Source organism: Squalius cephalus (assembly GCF_949319135.1).
Source record: "Squalius cephalus genome assembly, chromosome: 19".
In the NCBI taxonomy this organism is placed as follows: domain Eukaryota; kingdom Metazoa; phylum Chordata; class Actinopteri; order Cypriniformes; family Leuciscidae; genus Squalius; species Squalius cephalus.
This window is the reverse complement of record NC_137140.1, coordinates 20,954,826-20,979,192: the sequence shown is the minus strand read 5'-3', so window position 1 is coordinate 20,979,192 and position 24,367 is coordinate 20,954,826. Positions and strand designations below refer to the sequence as shown.

The 24,367-nt window shown below is 39.0% G+C and overlaps 1 protein-coding gene across 1 annotated transcript in view; it reads right to left on the bottom strand.

Moving 5' to 3' along the window:
* Positions 1-21,631, bottom strand: part of pkd1b (polycystic kidney disease 1b) — a gene marked incomplete at its 5' end in the record, with an annotated part of 33,111 nt that extends 11,480 nt beyond the window's left edge. The window contains 29 exons of the mRNA XM_079850507.1: positions 120-271; positions 364-428; positions 546-698; positions 1,254-1,377; positions 1,625-1,835; positions 1,900-2,043; positions 2,112-2,279; positions 2,372-2,567; positions 3,575-3,827; positions 3,933-4,083; positions 4,710-5,315; positions 5,409-5,553; positions 5,808-5,942; positions 6,715-6,859; positions 8,167-8,398; positions 8,489-8,771; positions 8,865-9,002; positions 9,885-10,049; positions 10,130-13,767; positions 13,879-14,015; positions 14,113-14,288; positions 14,882-15,013; positions 15,185-15,901; positions 16,690-16,955; positions 17,052-17,199; positions 19,534-19,652; positions 20,886-21,061; positions 21,234-21,411; positions 21,568-21,631. Coding sequence (XP_079706633.1) covers positions 120-271; positions 364-428; positions 546-698; positions 1,254-1,377; positions 1,625-1,835; positions 1,900-2,043; positions 2,112-2,279; positions 2,372-2,567; positions 3,575-3,827; positions 3,933-4,083; positions 4,710-5,315; positions 5,409-5,553; positions 5,808-5,942; positions 6,715-6,859; positions 8,167-8,398; positions 8,489-8,771; positions 8,865-9,002; positions 9,885-10,049; positions 10,130-13,767; positions 13,879-14,015; positions 14,113-14,288; positions 14,882-15,013; positions 15,185-15,901; positions 16,690-16,955; positions 17,052-17,199; positions 19,534-19,652; positions 20,886-21,061; positions 21,234-21,411; positions 21,568-21,631 — 9,217 coding nt within the window. The remainder of the gene's footprint in view (positions 1-119; positions 272-363; positions 429-545; positions 699-1,253; positions 1,378-1,624; positions 1,836-1,899; positions 2,044-2,111; positions 2,280-2,371; positions 2,568-3,574; positions 3,828-3,932; positions 4,084-4,709; positions 5,316-5,408; positions 5,554-5,807; positions 5,943-6,714; positions 6,860-8,166; positions 8,399-8,488; positions 8,772-8,864; positions 9,003-9,884; positions 10,050-10,129; positions 13,768-13,878; positions 14,016-14,112; positions 14,289-14,881; positions 15,014-15,184; positions 15,902-16,689; positions 16,956-17,051; positions 17,200-19,533; positions 19,653-20,885; positions 21,062-21,233; positions 21,412-21,567) is intronic.
* Between the last annotated feature and the right edge of the window lie 2,736 nt (positions 21,632-24,367).

Genomic DNA, 24,367 nt, shown 5'->3' with positions numbered 1-24,367 from the left:
GTGCACAAATTTTATGTATGTTTTTCTTCTTCTCCTTTTTTTTTTTGGTCTTTTGAAGTTTGACAGACCCGGATTTTTTCGTGAGACATTTTCAAGAGAGTGATGTTGTTTCTTCAAACCTGAAGACTTGGTTGGTTCTAAAATGTCGTGGTCAGATGTTGGAGTCGACAAATGTAGATGTAGAAAGGCTTTTTTTCTCTTAAAAAGGTGAGTAGTTCCTGTCAGTTCAGGCAGGCCAAAGATACTGTCACATGATGTCCACTGATCCACTCTGTGAAATGTTTAAAATAACACTATGTTTATGTTAACTTTTTAAAGGAATGTAATACTGCATGTAGAATTCATGTAGAATAGACTTGGTACCGGTCATTCCCAGGATCGGGAGTATTCCAAAACTCTGAATCTAGTTTCTTGTTCTGAAGTGAGTTCTTAAAGGGAAAAAAACAAGGAGATACAAAGAGAATATGCTGCAAATTAATTCATTTAGGAAATTTGCTTGATGACTCTCTGATATCTTTTAATCATGGGGATTGATTTTCTCTCACAGTGAAAGGAGACAGTCCATCATATATGGAAGAGTCAGGGCCTGTTGGCAATGACAGAAAAGATGAGCAGGAGAGATCTGGGTGACTGAGGAAAACATCCATCTCCACGGTATGACACACAGGAGAGGGAGGCAGAGATACATCCAGTGTCACCTACAACACAATCCATCACCAATTTCACAATGAGTGAGAATCATCACAAATGTATACAGTTCAAAAGTTTGAGGTCAGTAAGACATTTCTTTTTAAAAGAAATGAATACTTTCATTCTGCAAGGATGCATTGAATTGATCAAAACTGATAGTAAAAACAGTTCTAATGCTAAAAAAGATTTCTATTCATATATGAAAAAAGCTTTTAACAGCTTTTAACTGCGATAATGATAATAAATGTTTCTTGAATGATTTCTGAAGGATCATGTGACACTGAAGACTGGAGTAATGATGCTGAAAATTCAGCTTTGCCATCACAGGAATAAATTTCATTTTTAAAATATATTCAAATAGAAAACAGTTTTTGTTAATAAACTGTAATATTATTTCATGTTTTTACTACATTTTTGAACACATAAATGCACTTGTCCTTGGACTCAAGTCCTTGGTGAGCACTTATTTCAAAAGATATTTCAAAAATCTTTTGCGTGGTAGTGTAGATTAAAAGTCAGAACAGTATGATTTCACAAGGGATTATGTAGACTGGCATATATACCTTGCTCTGGGTTTTTTGGAACAGAAATCTGAGAATGGTTTGGAGGGGGAAGGTCAAAGCTGCAACTGTCATTCCAACCAAAATGGTCTCTCCATTCATCACCATCTGGGTAGAAACTGGAACGCTGCAGTCGTAACAGTAACAAAAGCGAATAACCCATTTGTTTTGAGAGGAATGAGAGAAAATGTATTAATTTGTCTGAGTTTGGTGATGAATATTATTCTCCTTTGACATCAAAATCAATAACAAAGACTGTAGCTTAGAGAAAAACAGAAATTGCTTTGTTTTACAAGATGTAATACCTACACCTACAGTGTAAGCTATACGAGCTCAATCTGTTATCCATGCCCTTTGAAGGTCAAGTCTATTACCTGCTGCCCTTTCTGCCCACTGCTCCATACCACACTGCCCCAGCTGCCAGATAGAGATGTAATAAGAGGGCGCAGCAGGTGACCCTCTGGGCTCGGCTAAAGCGGCTGTGGGCCGGCCGTTCCCATAATGAAATCCACAGATGGTGCTCTCGAAAGCCAAAAAGTAACTGGGAATGTAGGATCCTCCTAAACTCCTGCAGCTCCTGAGGACCTAAAAAGATCAAAGGTTATGAAATGCAAATATGAAATATGCTTTGCTGCATGTGTATACTTACAAGATGCTAAAATAACTTTCTCCACCCTTCCAGAGTTCTTCTCATTCTCCACAGATAGCCAGTCTTCTACCAGGAAGAAGAACATGTTGTCTGTCTGTATGTCCCAGACTATCACATGTTGTAAGTACCAGGATGGGTCTAGACCTGGAAAACACAGCAGTTGTTTGTGAGTATTTTAAGAAGAAAGAAAGAAGCTGTTCACAACCACCGACCTGTGTTGTCATGCCAGATGCGTATTTTCCAGATCTCTCCGAGATTGGCATCCGTTTCAATCTGGAAGTCATCCAAGCTGTTCCTCTGGAAAGCTCCTTCACTTTGAAGGTGACGTGAGCCACTTTTATTCAGACCATACAGGCTAATGCCAACATGTGCAGTGGTACCTGATGAATTCAGATATTTTATCATTTGGTAAAATCTTGTTTGATGACTTTTATGAGGTCAATAAGACAAGTAAATTAAAGGTTCTACTGACCAGACCCTCTTTTCCAGCCTGTTTTGACAAGAACCCGGTACTGGTAGCGACCTTTCTGACCACACAGAGGAACCCAACACAGACGCAGACTTTCCAGGTGATCCAGTTTGTGAGCGATAAGACCAACCAGTAGATGAATTAACAGCAAGACTCCACAAACTATTCCCGCCACAACGTTTCTCACCGGCTCTTCTGACTGGTGACACCAATAATGTTCATCACTGATGTGTGATGTTACAGTTTTTACATAAATTAATAATTCTTTAAAAGTTTGGGGTCGGTAAGACTATTTAATGTTTTTGAAAGTCTGCATTTATTGGATGGAAAAATACAGTAAAAACAAAATTGTGAAACGTTACAATTTAAAATAACTTATTTTTCTATTTTAATATACTGTAAAATTTACTTTTTAGTGTTTTGCTTAAGGCTATTTTTCTGCACACTTCTATTGCTAACACTGACACCCACTGACAATTACAATAATTTCAGTAAACAAATTCATTTAAAATAACTATATTATATGGACTGCGGTTAAAAAGTTTGGAGTCTGTAAGATTTTCTTATGTTTTTGAAAGCAGTCTGCATTTATTTGATCAAAGACAATAAAATAATATGATAAAAAAAATATGATTTGAAACATTTCTTATTATTATCAATGCTGAAAACAGTTCTGCTGTGGAATTTTTTGATAAAATAGAAAGCATTTATTTGAAATATAATTTTTTTTGTAACAATGTAAAAGTCGTTTCCACTTTATTTTGATAGCCCGTTTAACACATTCTGTTGACTATAAGTTACGTTGCACCTACATGTCTACTAACTCTCATTAGAGTGTTAGTAGGGTATTAGTAGACTGGTAGGGTTAGGGTTAGAATAAGTTGACATGTAGTTGCAAATTTACTTATAGTCAGTAGAATGTCTGTTGGAGGATCATCACAATAAAGTGTTATCAGATATTAAGCAGACAGTCTACCAGTACTCTAATGAGAGTTAGTTGACATTTAGTTGCAAAGTTACTTATAGTCAACAGAATGTTCAAAAGGGACCATCAAAATAAAGTTACAAGTCTTGCCACTTTTGATTTATTGAATGTATCCTTGCTGAATAAAAGTAATCATTTCTTCTTCTTTTTTTTATTTTTATCTTACTGACCCCACGCTTAATGGTGAAATGACGTTTTATCTTTAAGTAGAAATGGCATACAGGTGGCAGCAATAAAAGTGCCTCGGGGTGGATGAAGAGGCTGGCTCCAAACATCGTGAGGTGATGGGTGAGGCAGTGAGCAGTGTGGGGGCTGCTGCCGTTCAGAGGACTCAAGCCATCACTGCTCCAGCGCTTCTCATCAACACTGAAGAACCGGCACAGCATGCTGAACACACACACTGAGACTGACACGTCCACACTGCTGGTGCTACTGTTCAGCCTCACAAACAGGTCTTTGGCAGAGCCATTCAAGCTGTAAAATTTACAGACACATTTACTTTCGTTCACACTAACACAATAATCCTATTCCCTATTTTCAATGAAAAAAAAAACAACTTAAGGAACAGGAAGAACTTACAGTGGTGTAAGGAAGATGGTGTGCTCCAGTGATGGGCTTTCAGTTGAGAGAGAGAGGGTGAGCTCTTGGGAATGAGTTTGTTCAGACAGTGGATGAACTGGTTGGTCATCTACATAGATCCATACTAGTCCAGAGACTTTCTCACCAGCTCCTGCTCGACAATACAAAGCACAGGCTTTCTAGATTCTATACTGCTAAAACATTTTTATATTGCAAACATATTATATACCTCTTTTGCGTTTTACTTGAGGTTATTTTTCTTCCTCATTTGCTAACACTGAGACCTGTTAGCCATTACATTAATTTCATAAAATAAATTAAAGACAATGCAATATAATATAATATACACTACAGTTCAAAAACTTTTGTTTTTGAAAGAAGTCTCTTATACTCACTAAGGCTGCATTTCCTTGATCAAAATTATAGTAAAAAGCATGATCCTCTAGAAATCATTTTAATATTCTGTTTTAGTGCTAAAATCTCTTATTATTATCAATGTTGAAACCAGTTGTGCTGCTGCTAAATATTTTGTTTTAAACCATGATTTTTCAGAATACTTTGATGAATATAATGTTCAAAAGAACAGTATTAATTAGAAATAAAAATCCTTTGTAACATTATAAATGTAGCCTACTTACTGTCAGTTTTTATCAATGCATCCTTGCTGAATAAAAGTATTAAGTATTATTTCCTTTTTTAAGTCTCAGACTTTTGCATCCTAATATTATATTATATTATATTGAAGTCTTATAAGATGCATTGGCTGGCGTACACTACCTGGGATGAGACTGAAGTTTAGGGCAACATAGAGTCCAGTCTGAGGATCTGTGTCCATTGCTTTGACTGTGAAATTTACACTTCCCTTAGGCGGCAGAGTAAAATTTTTCCATAGTAACCTCTCATCTTCTGTCTCTTGTACTTTTTTGTGTAAAGTAAATTGTATCGCAGTGTCTAGTGTCAGGTTGGCGATCGAAATGGGCTTCCCCTGTGGCGTAGCGAACTCCATGGCTGCAAGCGAGGTCGTAATAGGAGGTTCTGCAGCTGGAATGAATGGGTTTTCTTCACCCTCCATTTGCAGAAGGATTTGCAGGACCTCTTGCTTTTCCTCCTTTAGTTGAGAGCTCAGTGCTGATGGGATGTGAAACTGGCAGTGGCTTAGAGGATCTGTGCACAGAAGGTCTTTAGTAGGATCACCCCGTACGCCCACCACACTGATCTTTGGAACGGCGAGGGAAAGAGCTTCTTCCCCACTCATCCGCGACAACATTAATGAGCGCATGAGCTCTAAAATCTGCTCCAGTGCTGATACAGCTGTCTCTGATGTATCCACATGCTTGAGGCCTGAATTGCTCCTCTGCCTCTGATCAGCAGTCAGTGTGCTGCCTGCAGGGAAAATGTAAGAATGGTTAAGCCAAGGTTCATTTACAACTTCAGAGGGAACCTCTATTATCACGCTGAATATAAATTCTGCTTTACTTAAAACAGCCAGAATGTTCCTGCCAGTGTCTGTGGGGTTGATGTCACCCTGTCCTGTTTGTTCTCTTATCATTTTGATCATCTTCCCCGTGACCTTCAGAACCTTTGCATGACAGCCGTTGCACTGCCATTCAGAGGGAAACACCTGCAGACAGGAAAGTACATTTTCTAGTAAATCATTTGCATTTGTAACATCACCTGTGACAAGGCTTTGTTCTTAGACAGCATGAATACTTTCTGTATTCCCAGCTCTCCTCATTACGCACAGCAGGCAATTCAGTGATGAGCCTTTGCCACATGTGTCACGGTGTTGGACCTACAAAAAGTTGCTGACATGCTTTGTGTCAAGCTATGATTAATGCTATATGTTCCATAAGCTTTAATAGTTGAAAGCCTTACTGTAGACTGGGCCAAAGCTGAGCTGATCAGAGCCGCATCCTGTAATGAGGAGACCGGCAGAGACGCCAGAGCCTGAATCACATTTCCACGGATCTGAATCTTGTCCTCCAACTCTTGAGCACTTACGGATGCTAGCTGTGGAAGTGGATGATTTTGATTTAAAAACACATGTCTAATAGCCTAACACACCATCACAGAAACTGAAGGTGCACTCAGTCATTTTTATGGCAGTTGTGTTGGACTGACATCTAGTGGTGTGGATGCAACAACACACAAAGCTAATATTATCAGTAACTGAGACATTGTGACACGTTACATTTCAATTTGTATCCGTTTGACTCTCTGTAAAGTCAGTAAAACCTTCAAACTTTTATAAAACAGTAATAGTTATATTAGTTTATCTGAATTTTATTTTAATTAATTACATTCATTCTAAGTTCAATTTATGCATCAGCTTTGCTACCACAAATAACAGCATCAATTCATTAATAACTAATTTGGAATTTAAAAGGTGATAGTTATGTGATGAATGGCACACAACAAATGTGCCATCTGCGGCCAGACATAATTTTTTTTTTCCACGAGAGCAAAAGTGTCCAATAAAAGGTGTATTAACAAGATAAACTGAGTACTCTTAAAGTCCATGTGAACCGGAAGTTGCAAACGACTTTTCTCTAGTGTTGTGACGTATTTCCAAGTGAAACGTTAATATTGAATAGAGGGCAGGTAAAATTGTAAATAGGGTCAATTTTGATTTCAGGTCGACTTTAACATGTTGCTGATCTTCATTTCATGTAAGTGTGCATGATTTATCCATTTTATCCATCTGGTTTTTAATTAGGAAAACACTGAGTGCACCTTTTAATAAACATGCAGACAGCTGGTTTGGCAGGGCCATCTCAGTTACCTGGTTGAGTTGGCTGGTCAGGGCAATAGAATATTGGATAATGTCTTGAGGGTTTCCTTGTTGAAGCAAGGCCCAAAACTCTGATTGACTCTTATTCCTCAACCACTCCGTTGTGCAGTGGTCACACAGCAGTACTGTCAAGTTCCTGCAGAAGATATCCAGTATTATTTTGGTGCTGTGATGTGTTGTCAAATTTTATCTGAATATTCACTCACCTAAAGGATTATTAGGAACAGCTGTTCAATTTCTCATTAATTCAATTATCTAATCAACCAATCACATGGCAGTTGCTTCAATGCATTTAGGGGTGTGGTCCTGGTCAAGACAATCTCCTGAACTCCAAACTGAATGTCAGAATGGGAAAGAAAGGTGATTTAAGCAATTTTGAGCGTGGCATGGTTGTTGGTGCCAGACGGGCCGGTCTGAGTATTTCACAATCTGCTCAGTTACTGGGATTTTCACGCACAACCATTCCTAGGGTTTACAAAGTATGGTGTGAAAAGGGAAAAACATCCAGTATGCGGCAGTCCTGTGGGCGAAAATGCCTTGTTGATGCTAGAGGTCAGAGGAGAAGGGGCCGACTGATTCAAGCTGATAGAAGAGCAACTTTGACTGAAATAACACTCGTTACAACCGAGGTATGCAGCAAAGCATTTGTGAAGCCACAACACGCACAACCTTGAGGCGGATGGGCTACAACAGCAGAAGACCCCATCGGGTACCACTCATCTCCACTACAAATAGGAAAAAGAGGCTACAATTTGCACAAGCTCACCAAAATTGGACAGTTGAAGACTGGAAAAATGTTGCCTGGTCTGATGAGTCTCGATTTCTGTTGAGACATTCAGATGGTAGAGTCAGAATTTGGCGTAAACAGAATGAGAACATGGATCCATCATGCATTGTTACCACTGTGCAGGCTGGTGGTGGTGGTGTAATGGTGTGGGGGATGTTTTCTTGGCACAGTTTAGGCCCCTTAGTGCCAATTGGGCATCGTTTAAATGCCACGGCCTACCTGAGCATTGTTTCTGACCATGTCCATCCCTTTATGACCACCATGTACCCATCCTCTGATGGCTACTTCCAGCAGGATAATGCACCATGTCACAAAGCTCGAATCATTTCAAATTGGTTTCTTGAACATGACAGTGAGTTCACTGTACTAAAATGGCCCCCACAGTCACCAGATCTCAACCCAATAGAGCATCTTTGGGATGTGGTGGAACGGGAGCTTCGTGCCCTGGATGTGCATCCCACAAATCTCCATCAACTGCAAGATGCTATCCTATCAATATGGGCCAACATTTCTAAAGAATGCTTTCAGCACCTTGTTGAATCAATGCCACGTAGAATTAAGGCAGTTCTGAAGGCGAAAGGGGGTCAAACACAGTATTAGTATGGTGTTCCTAATAATCCTTTAGGTGAGTGTATAATTGCCAATGTCTGACTAACTTCCTCGCTGCAATAACTGAAGCCCCCATACTGTCCTCTACGAGCACCAGCATGTGAACAACAGATATGTTTTCCACTGTATTCGGACTACCCAGTGGCACCAGGGAGCCGAACGTACTCTGAGTGCCTCTGTAAAGGGTAATCAAGGGACATAATGGTCCAAAATCTTCACACTGTGACACCTGCAGTGAAAATATCAGCTGAGCTGAGTCACCGTCTTCAGCCATCCACCCTGCCATTGAGAATAAAATAGCAAAGAATTTGGCAATCCGCAGAGCCATTACTTGGGTGAGAAATAAGAGCAAAAGAGAAATGACACTACCTGAGCAACTGTAAGAGACCATAGTTTCCAGGAAATGAAGCGAGTCATCTGGTGACAGAGTGCAAATACCCCCATAGGGAGGATGGTTGGGGACTAAGGTGATGCTTGCCAACCCCCAAAGCCCAGAGGCTGGCTCAGACACGTTGACAGTAAAGGTGTATTCTTGGCCCTCCATTAGCACCCCTGGTTTAATGACTATTTCTCTCCAGAGACTTCCTTTCGAGGTAGTGACCTCATTCAGTGTTAAAGCTTCACCTCTCTGATTCTCTGCAGTCCACCTGTACTGTAGTTAAAGTGTTTTAAAACATTACTAATTTGTGTTTAAGACTTATGAAGGCATATGAAGTTATTCTATGGTACTTTGGGAATTGAATACCTGTACAGTGTCTTGACATGAAGAACAATGGCCAGTCAAGGCAACATGGCGCCTGTGACTCATGTGGAATGACAACAGTGAATTACAGGAGACACACTTTACAGTCACTGGCAGCAACGCGGCATTGTACACTTTAACCTTAAAAGAATAAAAATAAAAAATTTACATTTGACAAACATAGTTTTCTGTTCTGTGTTGACATATTTTTAATTAATGGGTGACATATTGTTTTTTAAATGGCCAAAAAGCTCCTTGAATAGCTTAAAGAGATAGTTCACCCAAAAATGAAAATTCTATTATCATTTACTCACCCTCATGTCATTCCACCATTAAGACTTTCATTAATCTTCAAAATGCAAATAAAGATAGTTTTTCCCATCATTTTTGTCCATTCACTAAAAGTCCACACAACTGAAATGTTGATGCATCAAAAAGTTCAAAGACATTGTAAAATGAATCCATATTAATCGAGCAGGCTTCCTTTAAAGATTTGATGTTTACCATATTTGATGTGCTCTATGTAAGTGTGTTGATAATTTTTTATAGGCTACATGAATAAAAGCCTAAATTAAATCGGTCTGTCATATAAAGCAATCTTGTCTCTTCAGAAGACTAGGATTAAACCGCTCAATTAATATGGAAAAATTAATGTATTTTTTGTACTTTTTAGGCCAATTCACACCGCACCGACAGATGCCAGCAGACTTCATCGTGTTTTGTTGGTGTGATTAGAATGATGGCTGAGTGATCAGCAATTTTCTTAGCTTTTTTGTTCAAAATGTTGCAAAAACTTACCCACATTCAAGTGATGATAAAAAGATAATTACTAGAATAAAACTTTTTTTTTTTTTTGTCTAAAAGCAGAAGCTCTGTGGATTTTTTTTGAAAATGATGAAAAGTGCTGGTGATGGCTGGTTTGGCACGACATGTGGGTGAGTAAATGATGACAGAATATTAATGACAAATATATTCCTAGTGAAATGCTCAAAGCAATGTGAAGTAAAATAAGTGAACATTCACCGACTGTGATATAGAGACAGGTTGTCTTCCACTTTTGTAAAGGTTGAGAGTAAAGTGGTACACTCTGTCTGGCAGAAGTGCACTTCTAGGAAGAAGCAGCATACTACCATTTCCTGGAATTTGATAATGAAGGGTGGAAACGGCTGAAGACAATGCTGTTGTGTTCTGGAAGCAGAGAATACATTATCAATCGAGTGCTCACCAGCAGTAAATGAAGAATTTACTGCATTTGTAATTTACTGTACCTCTATAGTGTAACTCCACTGGAACTGAAACAACTCAATATTATTCTCCTCTGAATCTGGATCAAAAGACTCCATTGCATCCAGTATCAGATCATATTGAGTTGACCAGAGCCTGTGAGAACCACCTTCAATCACGGGCACCAGTTGACTGTGGACCACGGTAAGCTTTATGGACCTGTTCTGCTTTAGAGGAGTTCCCTGAAGTCTAGCGGTAAATGCCAGACAGTAGTTTCCCACTTTTAGAGTGTGCTTTGGCAGAGAAAGAAGTGGTGTTGTAACATCCACTGAATCATTTAAGGGCACCTTGTCTATTCCCGAGCAAACTTGTCCCCTGAAGATCTCCCAGAAATATGATGCTTTGTATGTTAAGCAACCGTTAAAGTCAACTCGTGCTTCAAAGAAACTCCGTCTGGATTTTAATATTTTATATTGTTCTTTTACAATGTAGATTACTGGCTGGGAACACTCCAGCTCTTGTACTTTAATTGACTTTTTAGTGGAGACCTCACTTATGTTGTTGAAAGCTGTTAATTTCACCACAAACTCACCAGTAGCATTAAATTTGTGGACTTGTCTATTGGATTCTGTAACCAAGGCTCCATCACTGGCATCACTGAAATCCCAGATGAATTTAAGGTTGCTGCCTCCATCTGTCATGGCTACAAAAGTGATCGGATAATCAATAAAAGCTCCATTATGGGAGGTAAAAATCTTCACTTCCTTCACATACTTCTGTATTGTTGCTGTACTGGTCAGGGACTGTGAGCAGAAACCATTATCAGCTTTCACTGTAACAGACAGGGATCCATTAGTAAAAGGTGTGAAGTGAACAGTTTGCCCGAATTCCCGAGAGGACTGGACTCCATTTAATAGGAAAGTCCAGTGGTAATTGGCTCGTGAGTCACTGGATGCTTGAAAACTGATGTTTTTGGATGCCTCTAGGACAGCAGAGCAACATCCGATCAAATGCAGACCTTTAATTCTTTCCACGACTCTCACAATCACTGTTGCAGTTTGGTAACTGACATTATTTTTTGCTTTTGTTCTCACCAGATGGTCTCCAACTGAAAGAGAAGAGGTTGTAAAATTCTGCCGAATATCCACGGAATAACTTGCATTAACAAACTCCAAAGAAAATGAAACTTCACTTCCTTGGGAGATAGAGGGTGAGAAAATAACCATGTCGTCCTCACAAACAACATCACTGCTTGCCGTAAGTAAAAGTCCCTGGATGGCGTCCTGAACCACAAGAGGGTATGAAACGTTTTGCCAGCTAATGTCGTTTGAAGCGTTAAGTGAGATCCGGTGATCTGCAACTTCCGCGAAAGAATAGCTAACGGTTTGATTGTCAGCAAGAACAGTAACAGTGTTGCTGTGAAACGTTAAAACCCATTCCCAGTGCAGGACATTACCTGTTCCTGCAGAGCCATGGAATAACAGATGGCTATTTGAAGTTACAAAAAATGGTCTGAATTGTCCATTTATCTGAATATCCACTTTAGAGATGTCTTCCTGAATTATTAGTTGCTTGGTTGCATTATCAGACCCGAACACATTCGAGACTGATACTCTGATCTTGACCAAACCGATAACTTTAAAAACATGCAAAACAAAAGGCACATCTGATATTACAGGACTGCGCCCAGAGTCTAAGAACCATGAGTAGTGAAGGTCCGTTCCAGATGCTACACTCACAGATATCCTCACTGGCTTTCCTTTAGCTACAGCATTCATTGGTGATGAAATACTCAACCCAGACACTCGCTCTACAGCTCTCAGTGAAAGTTCGCTATCTATTGATCCAAGAGCATTGGATACCACCAGGATGATGTGTATATCACCAGGGCTGTTTGCAACAAGTGGAAACTGTTTGCTATTACTTGCAGTTCTGTTAATCCAACTTTGGTTTGCAGTCCACTCATATGTCAAGTTAGAACCATGTGCCACTGATGCCGTCAACAGTACAGTCTGATTTGTCAGGACATATCTTGTAGACCGCAGTTCCTGACAATGAATTCGAACTCCATGTATTCTCTCTACAACCTCAATGTGCGTTATGGTTTCTAATTGACTGACAAGATTTTGTGCAGCAACTTTAATCCGAAACACCCCTGCTTTAGGAAACACATACATAAACGTGGACGTTCCAGGCTTTGGAGGTGATGAAGAATCTACAGTCCAGTAAAACACAACATTTTCATGAACATCAGTCTGAGCTATTATCAGTGTTTCTTTTCCAGCCTCCACAATTGGCTGATTGGTATTAACCATTAAGGATGACAGAGGTGCCTGCACCTCAATCTCTATGGATACCAAACATGAACTTATTGCATTAGATGCGGTGGCCGTCACACGAAACCGCCCAGGAAAACCAAAAATGTGTGACTGATTTTGGCCCTCTTTATTGTAGCCATCTCCAAAATTCCACTGAAAAGAAGCTGTTTTACCAGGAAGCTCAGCCCAAAAGTAATAGGACTGATTCACAGTCATTGGATCATGGTTGCCTTCATATTTTATTAATAGATTAGATACAGGCCTTTGAGCTAAAATGGTCGCTTTTGCTGTTCTGTTGCTGACTTTGTTTTGTATCTGCACTGAAATTTCATACAAACCCTCCTCTTGAAGAACAAAGCAATGGTGCGATTGGCCTTTGACTGGAACCATATCACTAGAAATGTTGCTATACCACCAAAACAGATAGCCTGGTACTTTTGGAAGCACAAAAACATCAAAGCATATTTCTTCACTCACCGCTACAGCACTCTTGGCTGAATGCAGAGAAACATCTGTTATTTGGTCCTCAACACATATGCTGGTTTCATAATGGATCGAATCCACAAGGCTATGAGCATTTACACCAACCGTGTAAGTCCCTGAAGTCAGAAAAGTATGAGTGATAGTTGTGGCTCCTTTAACAACAGACAATGGTGTGTCATCTCCAAAATCCCAGTGAAAAGTCAAAAAAGGAACGAAGCCTTTGACTAACGCCTCAAAACCAGTCTCTGCTTGACTCAAAATGCAGCCTGTTGGGATAATTTTACTAATTAGCAAACGATAGACTTCCACATTGACTAACCGGTGTTCTTTACTTGCATGATTATAAGCAGAAACCTCAACGGTGTAATTTCCAGGAGACTTGTAAATGTGAGAGGCTGAGCTTCCAGTGAGATCTTTTAGTACCGAACCATCTCCAAATTCAAAGGTCCATTTTAGATGAGTGCCTGCAGACACTCTGCCACTGATTTCAAAGGTGCAGTTCAGTTCAATGGAGCCATTGTAATTTAACTGGAGATCCGATACAGCCTCAACTACCTCCACTGCTGTATAGTTAGTCAAGGCTGTCAAGGAGTTGTTGGCACTGATGGTGACGTTGTATGTGCCGGGCCTTTTAAAAACATGCCTGACTTTACTGGAATATTGCTTCTCTTTATCAGAGTCATCTGCAAAATTCCATAAATAAAGTATTCCGTATGAAGAGGGCCATAGTGAGACCTCAAAGAGGATGGTGTGGTTGACTTGACAGACAGTAGGAGATGATGACACCAGCAGTCTTGATATTGGAGTCCTTATTTTAATGGTTACAGTCTCTTCAATTCGGTCATATTTGTTGTAAGCCTTTATTTTCATTGTGTAGTCACCTAAAAAGAAAAATTGTTTATCCTGAAATTTAGAATGTAATATTTTTCCCCCAAGGCATAACCACTTAAAAGTGCACTTGCACAATGCTCAATTAAAAATATTTACAGTACCTGGAAAAGAAAATGTATGATTGATAGAGTCTTGCATATAGACATGTTTGGCACTTAGGTGAAGATAGCTGTCATCCATCTCTAAAGGAGCAGAAACTGTGTGACTGACAGATGCTGTATTATCACCAAAATCCCATCTGGAGAGATAAATCATTTCATAATAGCATTATACATTCAGAAGAGGTCAAACTTAATTTCATAATTCTAACTCAATTATAATTCAGAGGCATTAACCTGATTGTAACGCCTATAGAGATGTCAGCTTTAACTTGAATTGTGTAGACAGTTGAGGTGTTTACAGCAATGGCCTCTGGCAGGGAAATTACTGCTAGGTCAGCTAACGGGGTCATTACATCGGCTGTGAGCTTCACCTCAATTAACTGAGAGCTCACAGGGTTATTTGCCATTACCTAGAGCAGAGAAAGCAGGAAAGATTTGAAGAAATTAGAAAAATGAATTCATTCATAACAAAACCTAAAGCAATGACTATCAATTGGTGGGCCGTGACTTCAAAATGGGTCACAGTTTCAGTCATTGACTGCAGGAAAACAACATTGCTGGATGCAAATAATAAAATGCATTTGTTGTTGACATCAAAGGCTGTGCATCCTATTAGAACTATTTCCACTTGAAACAAAGATAAATATGGATTATGCAATTACAATACCTAAAATGGAGTGCAGTAAGCATGAACCCCTTGTAATTCAAGAGACATTTACCAAATAGGCAAACAATAAAGACAAGCCAATGTCAATGTAGATAATTTGACAAATAATTTTGCATTTGTTTACACATTTTTCAGTTCTGCATGCAGTTAATTGTAATATTAACACATTTTGTAAAACATTTTGATTTGAAGAATCCTTTGTTTATTTTTGTATTTATTTTGTGAAACTAGCTAAACTAGAACAACTTACTTAAAGGATCTGAAAACTAAATCATTGTTGCTTTAGGCACAGTTTCACAAAAGGGTTTAATATTTCTGTAATATTAACATGTTTACCTTTAGTGTGTATTCTGCTGTTTTTTTTAAAAACACACTGTAAGACTCTCCTATGTGTGTAAACTGAACCAGGTCATCAATAACCCAAGTATACTTCACTGATGTGCCAGTGACTACTGAAGCTGTAAACAACTGTAGGGGGTAAAAAGAAAAGGAAAAGGTAAGCCCCCTAAATCATTTAAAGTTTAGTTATGACATTCTAAAAAACTTTTCTTCAAATACTATGTAAATACCATTAGCACATCAAATTCTAAAAAGGTTACTGGCAAACTTTTCACAATGACACACATAAGAAATTGCTACCTGTGGTATGTCCACTAGAACTCTGCTGAAGCCCTGAGGCTGGATGCTCAGCCCAGTGACAGGAATATGAGACACAATTCTCACACTCAGAGTCTGGGAGTTCAAGCTGTTTGAAGCCATGATGTTTAGTGTATGCTCCCCTTGACTAGAAAGCTCCACATACACATGAGAGAACCACGTGTCAAGAGTAGCCCTAACACATCCTCCTTCAATCTCGGGCATCGCAGCAGGGCAAGAGGATTCAAAAGGAACTCCATTCTTAGACACAGGGTCCGACCAGGAACTGGTTGCATTTCCACCTGACATGATCTGGATGACAAGGAGAGTTGGGATATGGACTGCAACATGCATTTGGTTGTCCTTGTCAAGCTTTGGATGCAAAACTTGCAACCCTGTGACAGGACTCTCTGCTTTGATTGGATTGTTGCTCTGTGAGGTGTTGGGTATTGGTGAAACTCCATAGTGCGGCATTGTGTCCTCATAAATCACCCGTAGGTCACAGACCAGTCCGTCTAGCCATTGGCCCTGTCCCAGTTGGGCAGAAAGAGTCCCCTCTAACCAGCCCCCCCACTCAGGCCCATGCATGGAGAGGTAACTCTGGCGCCAGGCCGAGCTGGTACCGGCAACACAATGTAGAAATTCACCTGCTCTTCTAGTGTGTTGCAATGCCAGAATGTCATCAGGATAGACAGTGATATGTTTGTCTTGTACTATAACCTGCACAAATACAACAAAATAGGTATCTTTGATTAATTACAATGAATTGTTTTGCACAATATTTGCATTACTTCGGTTCCCTGTAATTCTTGATTCTGATTGGTTAACTGCGGCATTTAGCGGACAGATATTTCCTAAAATATTGAAACTTGAGCCGAACCCCTTAGAAGTAAAATATTTACTACCCCCTGAGATTAAAATTGTTCACGGTTCTCTGATTAACACTTGTGATTTAGGAACTCACAGCATATGCAGAAGTGGAGTTCGCTGCATTAGGATGCTGAAATCACTGGATCATGAGATACTCGCGTGTAAATGAACACAGTGTTGCTCTTCACTCTGAAATACGTAACAGACTATATACTTATTTAGTGAGACTATAAACAAATTGAATTGAATTGAAGCCTTTGATTTGACAATTGTACTAAATATTTTGCAATTTCAGTTGTATTTCAATGAATTGTGCACCCCCTGTTTTATATTTTACATTTGATTTAATGTTTTAGCTTTTTATCAACTCATGAGCCACCGTTTGGGAAACCCTTCATGGCGTATCCGGTAACAAGAATTTCATACAGAATCTAGCATGTTCGATAGTGAATATGACCTCAAAGGACTTCAGCCTAATATTACTATAATATTGTTGCAGTGCTCGTCTTGTTGCTAGGCCAGCTGTTCAGTACAGTGTAATGGAAAAATGTTCTTTTCGGAACCATTATTATTATTAAAAATAATTAAAAAAATATATAATTTTTTTAAATGATGAACAACTCAAAATTGCCACCTACACTGATGTGTGTGAGGTCAGTGCTTGCTGGCAGTGCCAGTGACATGTCTGCCATCAAGTGGAAGAACGGTGGCGTCGCAGGGTATCGGGGGGGCAGAGGGAATACATGTCCCCCGGTAAAAGATTGGTAAGGACTGCACGGGCTGGTGACGGGCAGACAGATCTCCAGCAGGTGACACCAGTACTGCCCACTGACACAGCCACCAGTGGTGTTACACATGGGCATCAGTGAACAGCAGCTGAAAGGGTTCATGAGAGAACTACAGCCTGGGAGAGAAGATGTTTCATAAAATGTACCTCTTTGAACTGATAATTTTACAAACTGGTAACAAAGTGTTTCTCATTAGTGCTTAGTTTGCTCACCTGGTGGTACAAGGTGATGATTCGGGCTGCAGAACGGTCGTAAGATTTGCACTCTAGCAAAGGTCAGCTGATCACTTGGCTGAATCACCAAATCCAAAGATACCACTCGACCCTCATGGGTGAACCAAAGACCTGGGAACAACATAATCTGTGCACACAGACCTTTCATTTCAAAATAGGTGTGTATTAACTTCCAAATGTTAAAATGAACGTGTGTGGTTCATAAAATGATCATTTGGGTTGTTGTTGTTGTTGTTGTTTTTTTGGAAATTCATTTTACGTGACCTAAAACATTAAAGGGACTATAAATATGAATTTTCATGTATTAAAGGCATACTATGCAGTTTCTGTTTTTGTACTTGTATTTAACGTTACTGTCGTAAATACGTTTCTCGTTTTCTTTTCCTTGACTCTTCCGACCGCGCTTTCTTAGTTTTCTCTGCCATGATTCACATCTGAAATGCGTGCTAGTGTCCTCCATAGAGCTGGTAAGTCCCGCCCCTTCCGTAAAACCCCGCTGGACCTCAAAGTTGAAAAACCGTCAATGCAAGTGAATGGGAGAAAATAATTATTTTCTGGTCCCGTTTGAATTGTGCCATGAATGTGAACATATGTTGTCTGTGAATTTTTTATATAACTTTTCATGTTACGAGTTTGACAGTATATGGTATGATTCTTCGGCTAGCAGTTGTGGAAAAGACATAACGAGAAAGACTACATGTCGCCAATGTGACATCACCCCATAAAGTTGACTTACCCGTGGTTTTCACCAACTTCAACGATTTTGTCCTCTCCCTGAAAGAAGGCGGTGAAGTGCACCAAAGACACAGCCATGTTTAGCGGGATCCGTGAGCTAGTCCGTGTGCGAGTGGTGTTGACGTTTCAAACGCGTCGAGAGTTGTAGTCCACAAAGTGCTCTCACACAAAGTCTAACCGTATCAAACTTCTACCCGCTAAATTGTATCATTCTTTACACGAAAAGTTATATAAAAAATTCACAGACAACATATGTTCACATTCATGGCACAATTCAAACGGGACCAGAAAATAATTATTTTCTCCCATTCACTTGCATTGACGGTTTTTCAACTTTGAGGTCCAGCGGGGTTTTGCGGAAGGGGCGGGACTTACCAGCTCTATAGAGGCTGCTTCATATGTTGTTGATGTATGTGACGTCGTGCCGTAAAGCAAGTCGTGATTCGGCGGGGCGCCACCTCTCAAACCTGCATTGCTGGTTTTGCCAGTGTGCCTTTAATTTTTATTGCCAATGTGTGAACAGCGTGTAATGAAACTTATTAAATAAAATGAGACCTTTCCCGACTTCCTATTTTCAATAAAAGCCTGTAGACAGATTTTTATGTGAAGGACTCGGGACGTTTAACGACACTTAAAGGGGGGGTACAATGGTGTTTCATGTATTCAGAGTTGTTTACAGTGTTAAAGAGATGGATTCTCATGCATAACATGGCCAAAGTTTTTAAAAAATATTTTGGACGAATAACGGAGAATTTCTGTGCCGAAAATCTTACTTCCGGGTTGGTACAAGTTTCGGCTGGTTTTTTTTCGACCGTGGATCTAATGACGTAGACCAAAGTGGAACTCCTTATATGAGCATTTCTCCCGGAAAAGCGCGGCCGCGCACACGTCGACCAGAGGAGAGCGAGACCGCGCACATCAACGCGCTTCAACAGGAAATCATCGGCAGCGCTGCATAGTGTCTCCAAAGTGTGTTTTTGGATGTGAGGGAAAGCTTCCCAAAGAACCCAGCGTTAGGAACAGTGGATGCAGATTGTTGTGTAGTTGTGTAGACTGTTTGTTCCCTGCATTTCGACGATGAATGTTTTATAAACAAAGCCCAGATCGACGGATTCTCTCTATGGCTCTGGCTTCGCCCACACGGCCCGCCTCCAGACGCTCGGGTTTTTTCGGAAAGACTCGGTACAGCCTATCTTTATAAAGAAACTAATAAAACTAAAGACTTTTTGGAGATATGAAGGATGCAATACTACTCTATAGGTACTCAAGATTAACATTTCACCCCCCCTTTAACGGCCACAGATGTCGCTTATAACAAGGGTTTCTGAATTATAGCCCCTTTAAAACTGAACAGTTGTACATTTACACTAACGTCAAAAAGTTTGCTGTAAGTTCTTTTTTAAGAAACCCATTATCACTTTTATTCAGCAAGGTTGCATTAAATTGATCAAAATGACAGTAAATACGTTTATACTGTTCCAAAAGATTTCAAATAAAACTTTTTCTTTCTGTATTTTTAAAATATATTAAAATAGAAAAACAATTTTAAACAATATTACTATTTATACTGTATCTTTAGTCAAATAAATGCAGCCTTGGTGAGCAAAAAAGTCACCTTTAACTTTAACAGTCTTATTTTTTTATTAGCATAAAAATGTTGACTTCATAATTTATTGGCTTAAACTGTCCTTGATTAACAATTTAATAAGCTAATTGTTTTTTTTACCTCAACCATGTGTGGTCCTGGGTCTGGTGGAGAGGGTAGCAGTTGTATCTGGGACACTGTGTATATTCCTGACATTAGTGGCACACCTGTCACGTAGCTCCCCAGCGATGGCAAAGACACTTTAAAGAGAAAATGGATGACAATGCTGTCAGTTATGAGTTCTGACAAAGGTTTTGCAGCATGGCTTTGATTAACTGAATGTGAGCTGTAAATAACTCTGTAAACAAATGCTGCTGAAATTGTCATGTGCTTTGTCACCCATGAAATCAAAATTGACAATTCTTGCTTTTGTATGGAATATTGTAGTGTTATTATAAATGATTTATCCATGCACATCATTATTTATTTTTTTGTCCTCTTTAATCAAAATGACTTCCCCTCCCTAGCTGTTGCAATGACATCTCATCTCTTTTCTGATGATGATGGTTTACTGATACAAATGCGGGACAACCTTTCACTCACATGAGATCACATCAATAGCAAACACAATGAACCAACGATCCAATCAATTCCCAATGGAAAAAATAAAGTCCCAGCCTACATTTCTTCTTGTTTGAGAAAATATTTCACTCTGATATAAGGCCAATTCACACCTCACAGACAAAGACCAAAAACAAGTTGGCCGTTGGATTTAGAATTTTATGTTCAGTCGGGTGAAAACAAACCCCAACCAACGACAACAGATGCCGACGGGAAACACTGATCCAACAAATGCTTTTGTTCGCGTTTGTCTGTGCAGTGTGAATTAGCCTATACGTCACAAGAAAAGACTACCGCTACTTCTGTTTCATGCTGACTTTAAACTAAAAGCAAACTATACTGTAATACTAAAAGTATTTTATTTCCAAAAATAATCTGTTATCTTCAGCCATATCATGCTGTTTTCAGTAATTATAAATACGCTAAACCACAGGTTTTTAGTGACTTTAAGGTTTTTAAGAACAAAACACTTTTTTGATCACACTTTAGACTAGGGTCCAACTCTCACTAACTAACTACAACTTTTGCCTCAATAAACTCCTAATTACGGCTTATTAATAGTTAGTAAGGTAGGTATAGGTAGATTAAGCATGTAAAATATGGTCATGCAGAATAATGCATTTGTGTTTTATAAATACCAAATAAACAGCCAATATCTTAATAATATGCATTCTAATAAGCAACTAGTTAATAGCGAGAACTGGATCTTAAAAGTGTTACCAATTTTTTTTCTAATGAAAATTTTACTGTTGCTGTGATTGTGCAAAACTGTTGTGGGAAGGTGTAGATGATTATTGGCCCAGACTTTATGACGATGATTTGGATAATGTGATGTGTATCAGTGGGTTAAAACAGTTTATTAGCTTGCTTACCTGATATCTTTTTCTCACAGATAATGAAATTTCCCTTATCACATTGTTCATACGTCCATTGTCCATTGTCCAGAGCCATTGTGGTGCATTCCTTCATCTCACTGTCTTCAGTGTCTAAATCATCAAACCGACCTTGTTCCATTCCATTTCTCAACCAGACCCCAACTGGAGCTTCTCTGGAATTTACACAGAGTAAAAGCAAATACAGGATCAGCCATTAAAAAAGTTGCAATGCTCTATGTTTGAGACTATAATCTCTAAATAATATATCTATACTGTACTATAGATTCCCTTTTAAATATTTCTGTTGGAAAAATCAGGCCTGCAAAACCATATAAAATATCTTACAGTTGAAATGAATTTTGTATGAAGGTCTGAACATTCACACTGTCCACTGTAGCAAGGTCTCCTCTCTCGTCTCTTTGACAGATGCCTCTTGCTTCTAGCCATGCTGACGTAAATATGGGCATCCAGTAACAGCGCAAACCATCACGGTCAATTTTTGCCCTCTTTGGACAATAATGTTCTAGTGGAAAGCATGAAATATTCCAAAGACAAATTGTGTTCATTTTAGATGCATCCACAACTAGCGAACACAAGTCACGTAATGTAATGCTCTATGAATGCAAACAATTAGCAAGAATAATATCCATTACTGAGCAAGGCAGATAAAACATCTCACCACTGAAGCAGCTTGTAAAAGCACAGAGAATCCAAATGAGAGTCAGGTGCACAATATTTGCCATTTTATCTCTTCCCCAGGTAGAGCATAATAAATGTGAGTAATAATGAATCATACATGAGAGAGACTGCAAGAGGGTCCATTTCATGCCCTGACTCTGTCCGTCCACGAAGACCCTGCTTTAATTTTCCTTCTGCCTTTTAGTCTCTCTCTCTCTCTCTCTCTCTCTCTCTCTCTCTCTCTCTCTCTCTCTCTCTCTCTCTCTCTCTCTCTCTCTGACCTCCTTTTGTATTTCTCTTGTACTTGTCCTTTTAGTGCTTGGTGACTTATTAGCATTGTGCGTTTCAACACATAGTTTCACCCCCACCCCACCCCCCTTTAACATTCGCATGACTTTTGGTTTGTCTCACAGCAACAAAACAGAAAAGGAAGACTGGACAGTGTTCTCATTAACATGCTGTATAATCCCGCCTGATGAATAGGCAGTTAAAACCGCTCATCCAGGTTAAATGCGTCACCACCTCCTTTATTACACTAATTAATATATATATATATATATATATATATATATATATATATATATATATATATATATATATATATATATATATATATATATATAAAGATCAAAGATATAAAGGTCAAAGATATATATATATATAAAATTAAAGTATTTAATCAAATTAAAGGATAAAAATTCATCCTGAATTTTACAAGGCATCAGTGATGCTGTTTGCCATTGGAATTGAACGTCTGCAATTTTGCTTAAGTTCTTCCCAAAACCCTTGAAAATACAGTCTAACCTTCGGGCAACTGTTTATTTTTCTCCTTCAGGACATACGTCATTCTCCACTCCAGTTTAACTGTACGGAAAACAAGAGCGAGGAAATGCAGAAAACAGGAAAAAGTGGGCTCTTCTCAGAGACGCACCAGCGGTTGCTAAGCAACTGAGTACATAGAGCAGGGGTTGACAGTCATTCTTTTCAAAGCGAAGCAGACAGACGTAGCAAGGCTCCCTCGGCTGAATACCGGGTCGTAGCTTTCAGGGGTGAACAATGGAACAGCACCTAATAGTTTTCAGCAAAAAGGCCATTGAAAATCAGATTGGATTCCAATGACCTTTCCACAAACCTTACCGGATCTAGATGTTACATTACATTGAGAATTGCCAAACTCATGACGTTCCAAGCCTGTATGACTTTCTTTCATTTGGGGAACACAAAAGAAGATGTTTTAAAATTGCTAGGGGCCAAACAACTTTAGATCCCTTTAACTTTCTTTATATGGAAAAAGGGGAGGGGAAGATCACATCATTTTGATTTTGGGGTGAACTATCTCATCATATTGTAATTTACAATGTTGTCTTTGTATCTGATGTTGTTTGCAGCTGTTTTAGCATCACTGTGGACTCATTGGGTTGACCTTTGCATTGAAGGTGGTGTTCAGGAAGGGTTTTTTTTAATCAAATTTACCAGAGGGCTCCGTGTTAGGAAACAAAATGGTGATGAATCCCAATTAAACAGCTTTATCCTGATAAGCATGCCAATGAAAAGAGGGAATATTGTTATGTAAATATGACATTAAAACCTTCAGATGCAGTCAGAATGAACCACGTTTTCCATCTCCTACAAATTCTATATCGACAACGATTTAGTGATGTTAAATGTTAAGTTGTGAGTTGAATTTTAAAATGATTCATGATGTATGTGATTATACTGTTTATCCTAAACTTTGACACAAAATTTGTGTCTCGACCCTGCTGAAATATTTGTGGCAGGCTGTTGTTCAGGGCTGAATAACAATTATCTGCCAGATAGATTATTATGCTGAGCATTGCTCACAATCTCTGATTGCTTTCTGAATCAATTCCCCATCGTTTTTCATTAGCATTGAGCCTCTTTATTATTCTTCAGTGTACAGAAATGAGTTCCCAAACAATGAAGGTTCCTTGAACATTTTGTACATCTGCATCATAAAAAGAATTTTGAACTTGAAGCTTATGAAGTGGCACCTGCTCGAGTGGTTGTCCTTGGAAAGTGTCAGCACACTCCATGTTTAATCCTCTCATACTACTTGATGTTTGAGAGTGAAGCTACATGGTGTAACAACACAGTTGAAAAACTCATTTGCCGCTTATTCCTACCCTGTACCAAAATCCTTCTTATTTCTCCTTGGCTTCAACCAACCTGAGGATACTCTCAGCCTTCACTTCCCCTAATCCTGCTAATACACCTGAACAACACCCTGAGCCCAAAGGGAAATGCTACAAAGATATCCTTGTCTGTCTTATAGAGGAGAGAGACAGTCTAAATCCTTAAAGGCAAAAGCTGTGCAGAATTTTAGGAAACATGAATGGATAGAGTCAATAAAGCAGATTAAAACACCTCAGTAACTGGACAGTGTTTGCAGTGTTTAATGCTCCATTAAATCAGATCTTAAAGGCCACAAGTGCTTGTAGCTTTATATTGATCTGCTGAAAGACTGAGCCATCCCATCTAGTTTAATACAGTCCTCTGTGTTTTTAAAATCTACTTGAATGTGAAACAGGCCGTATTTACTTTCACAGTACATCACCCTAGTCTTACTGTGAACAATTTATCTGTGCACATCATTCCAAGTAAAAATCTGAATCTTTTATCAAAATGTAATAACTTATTCCTTGTTTTTCATTCTTGAATTTCAAACCCTTTTTTCCAACCATGATTCAATCAATTCACGTTGGATAAAAGTCCAGTCCTACTTTCTTCTCATTTCATTGTACAATATCTTTCTTCACTCAGAAATATGTTCATATGTTCAT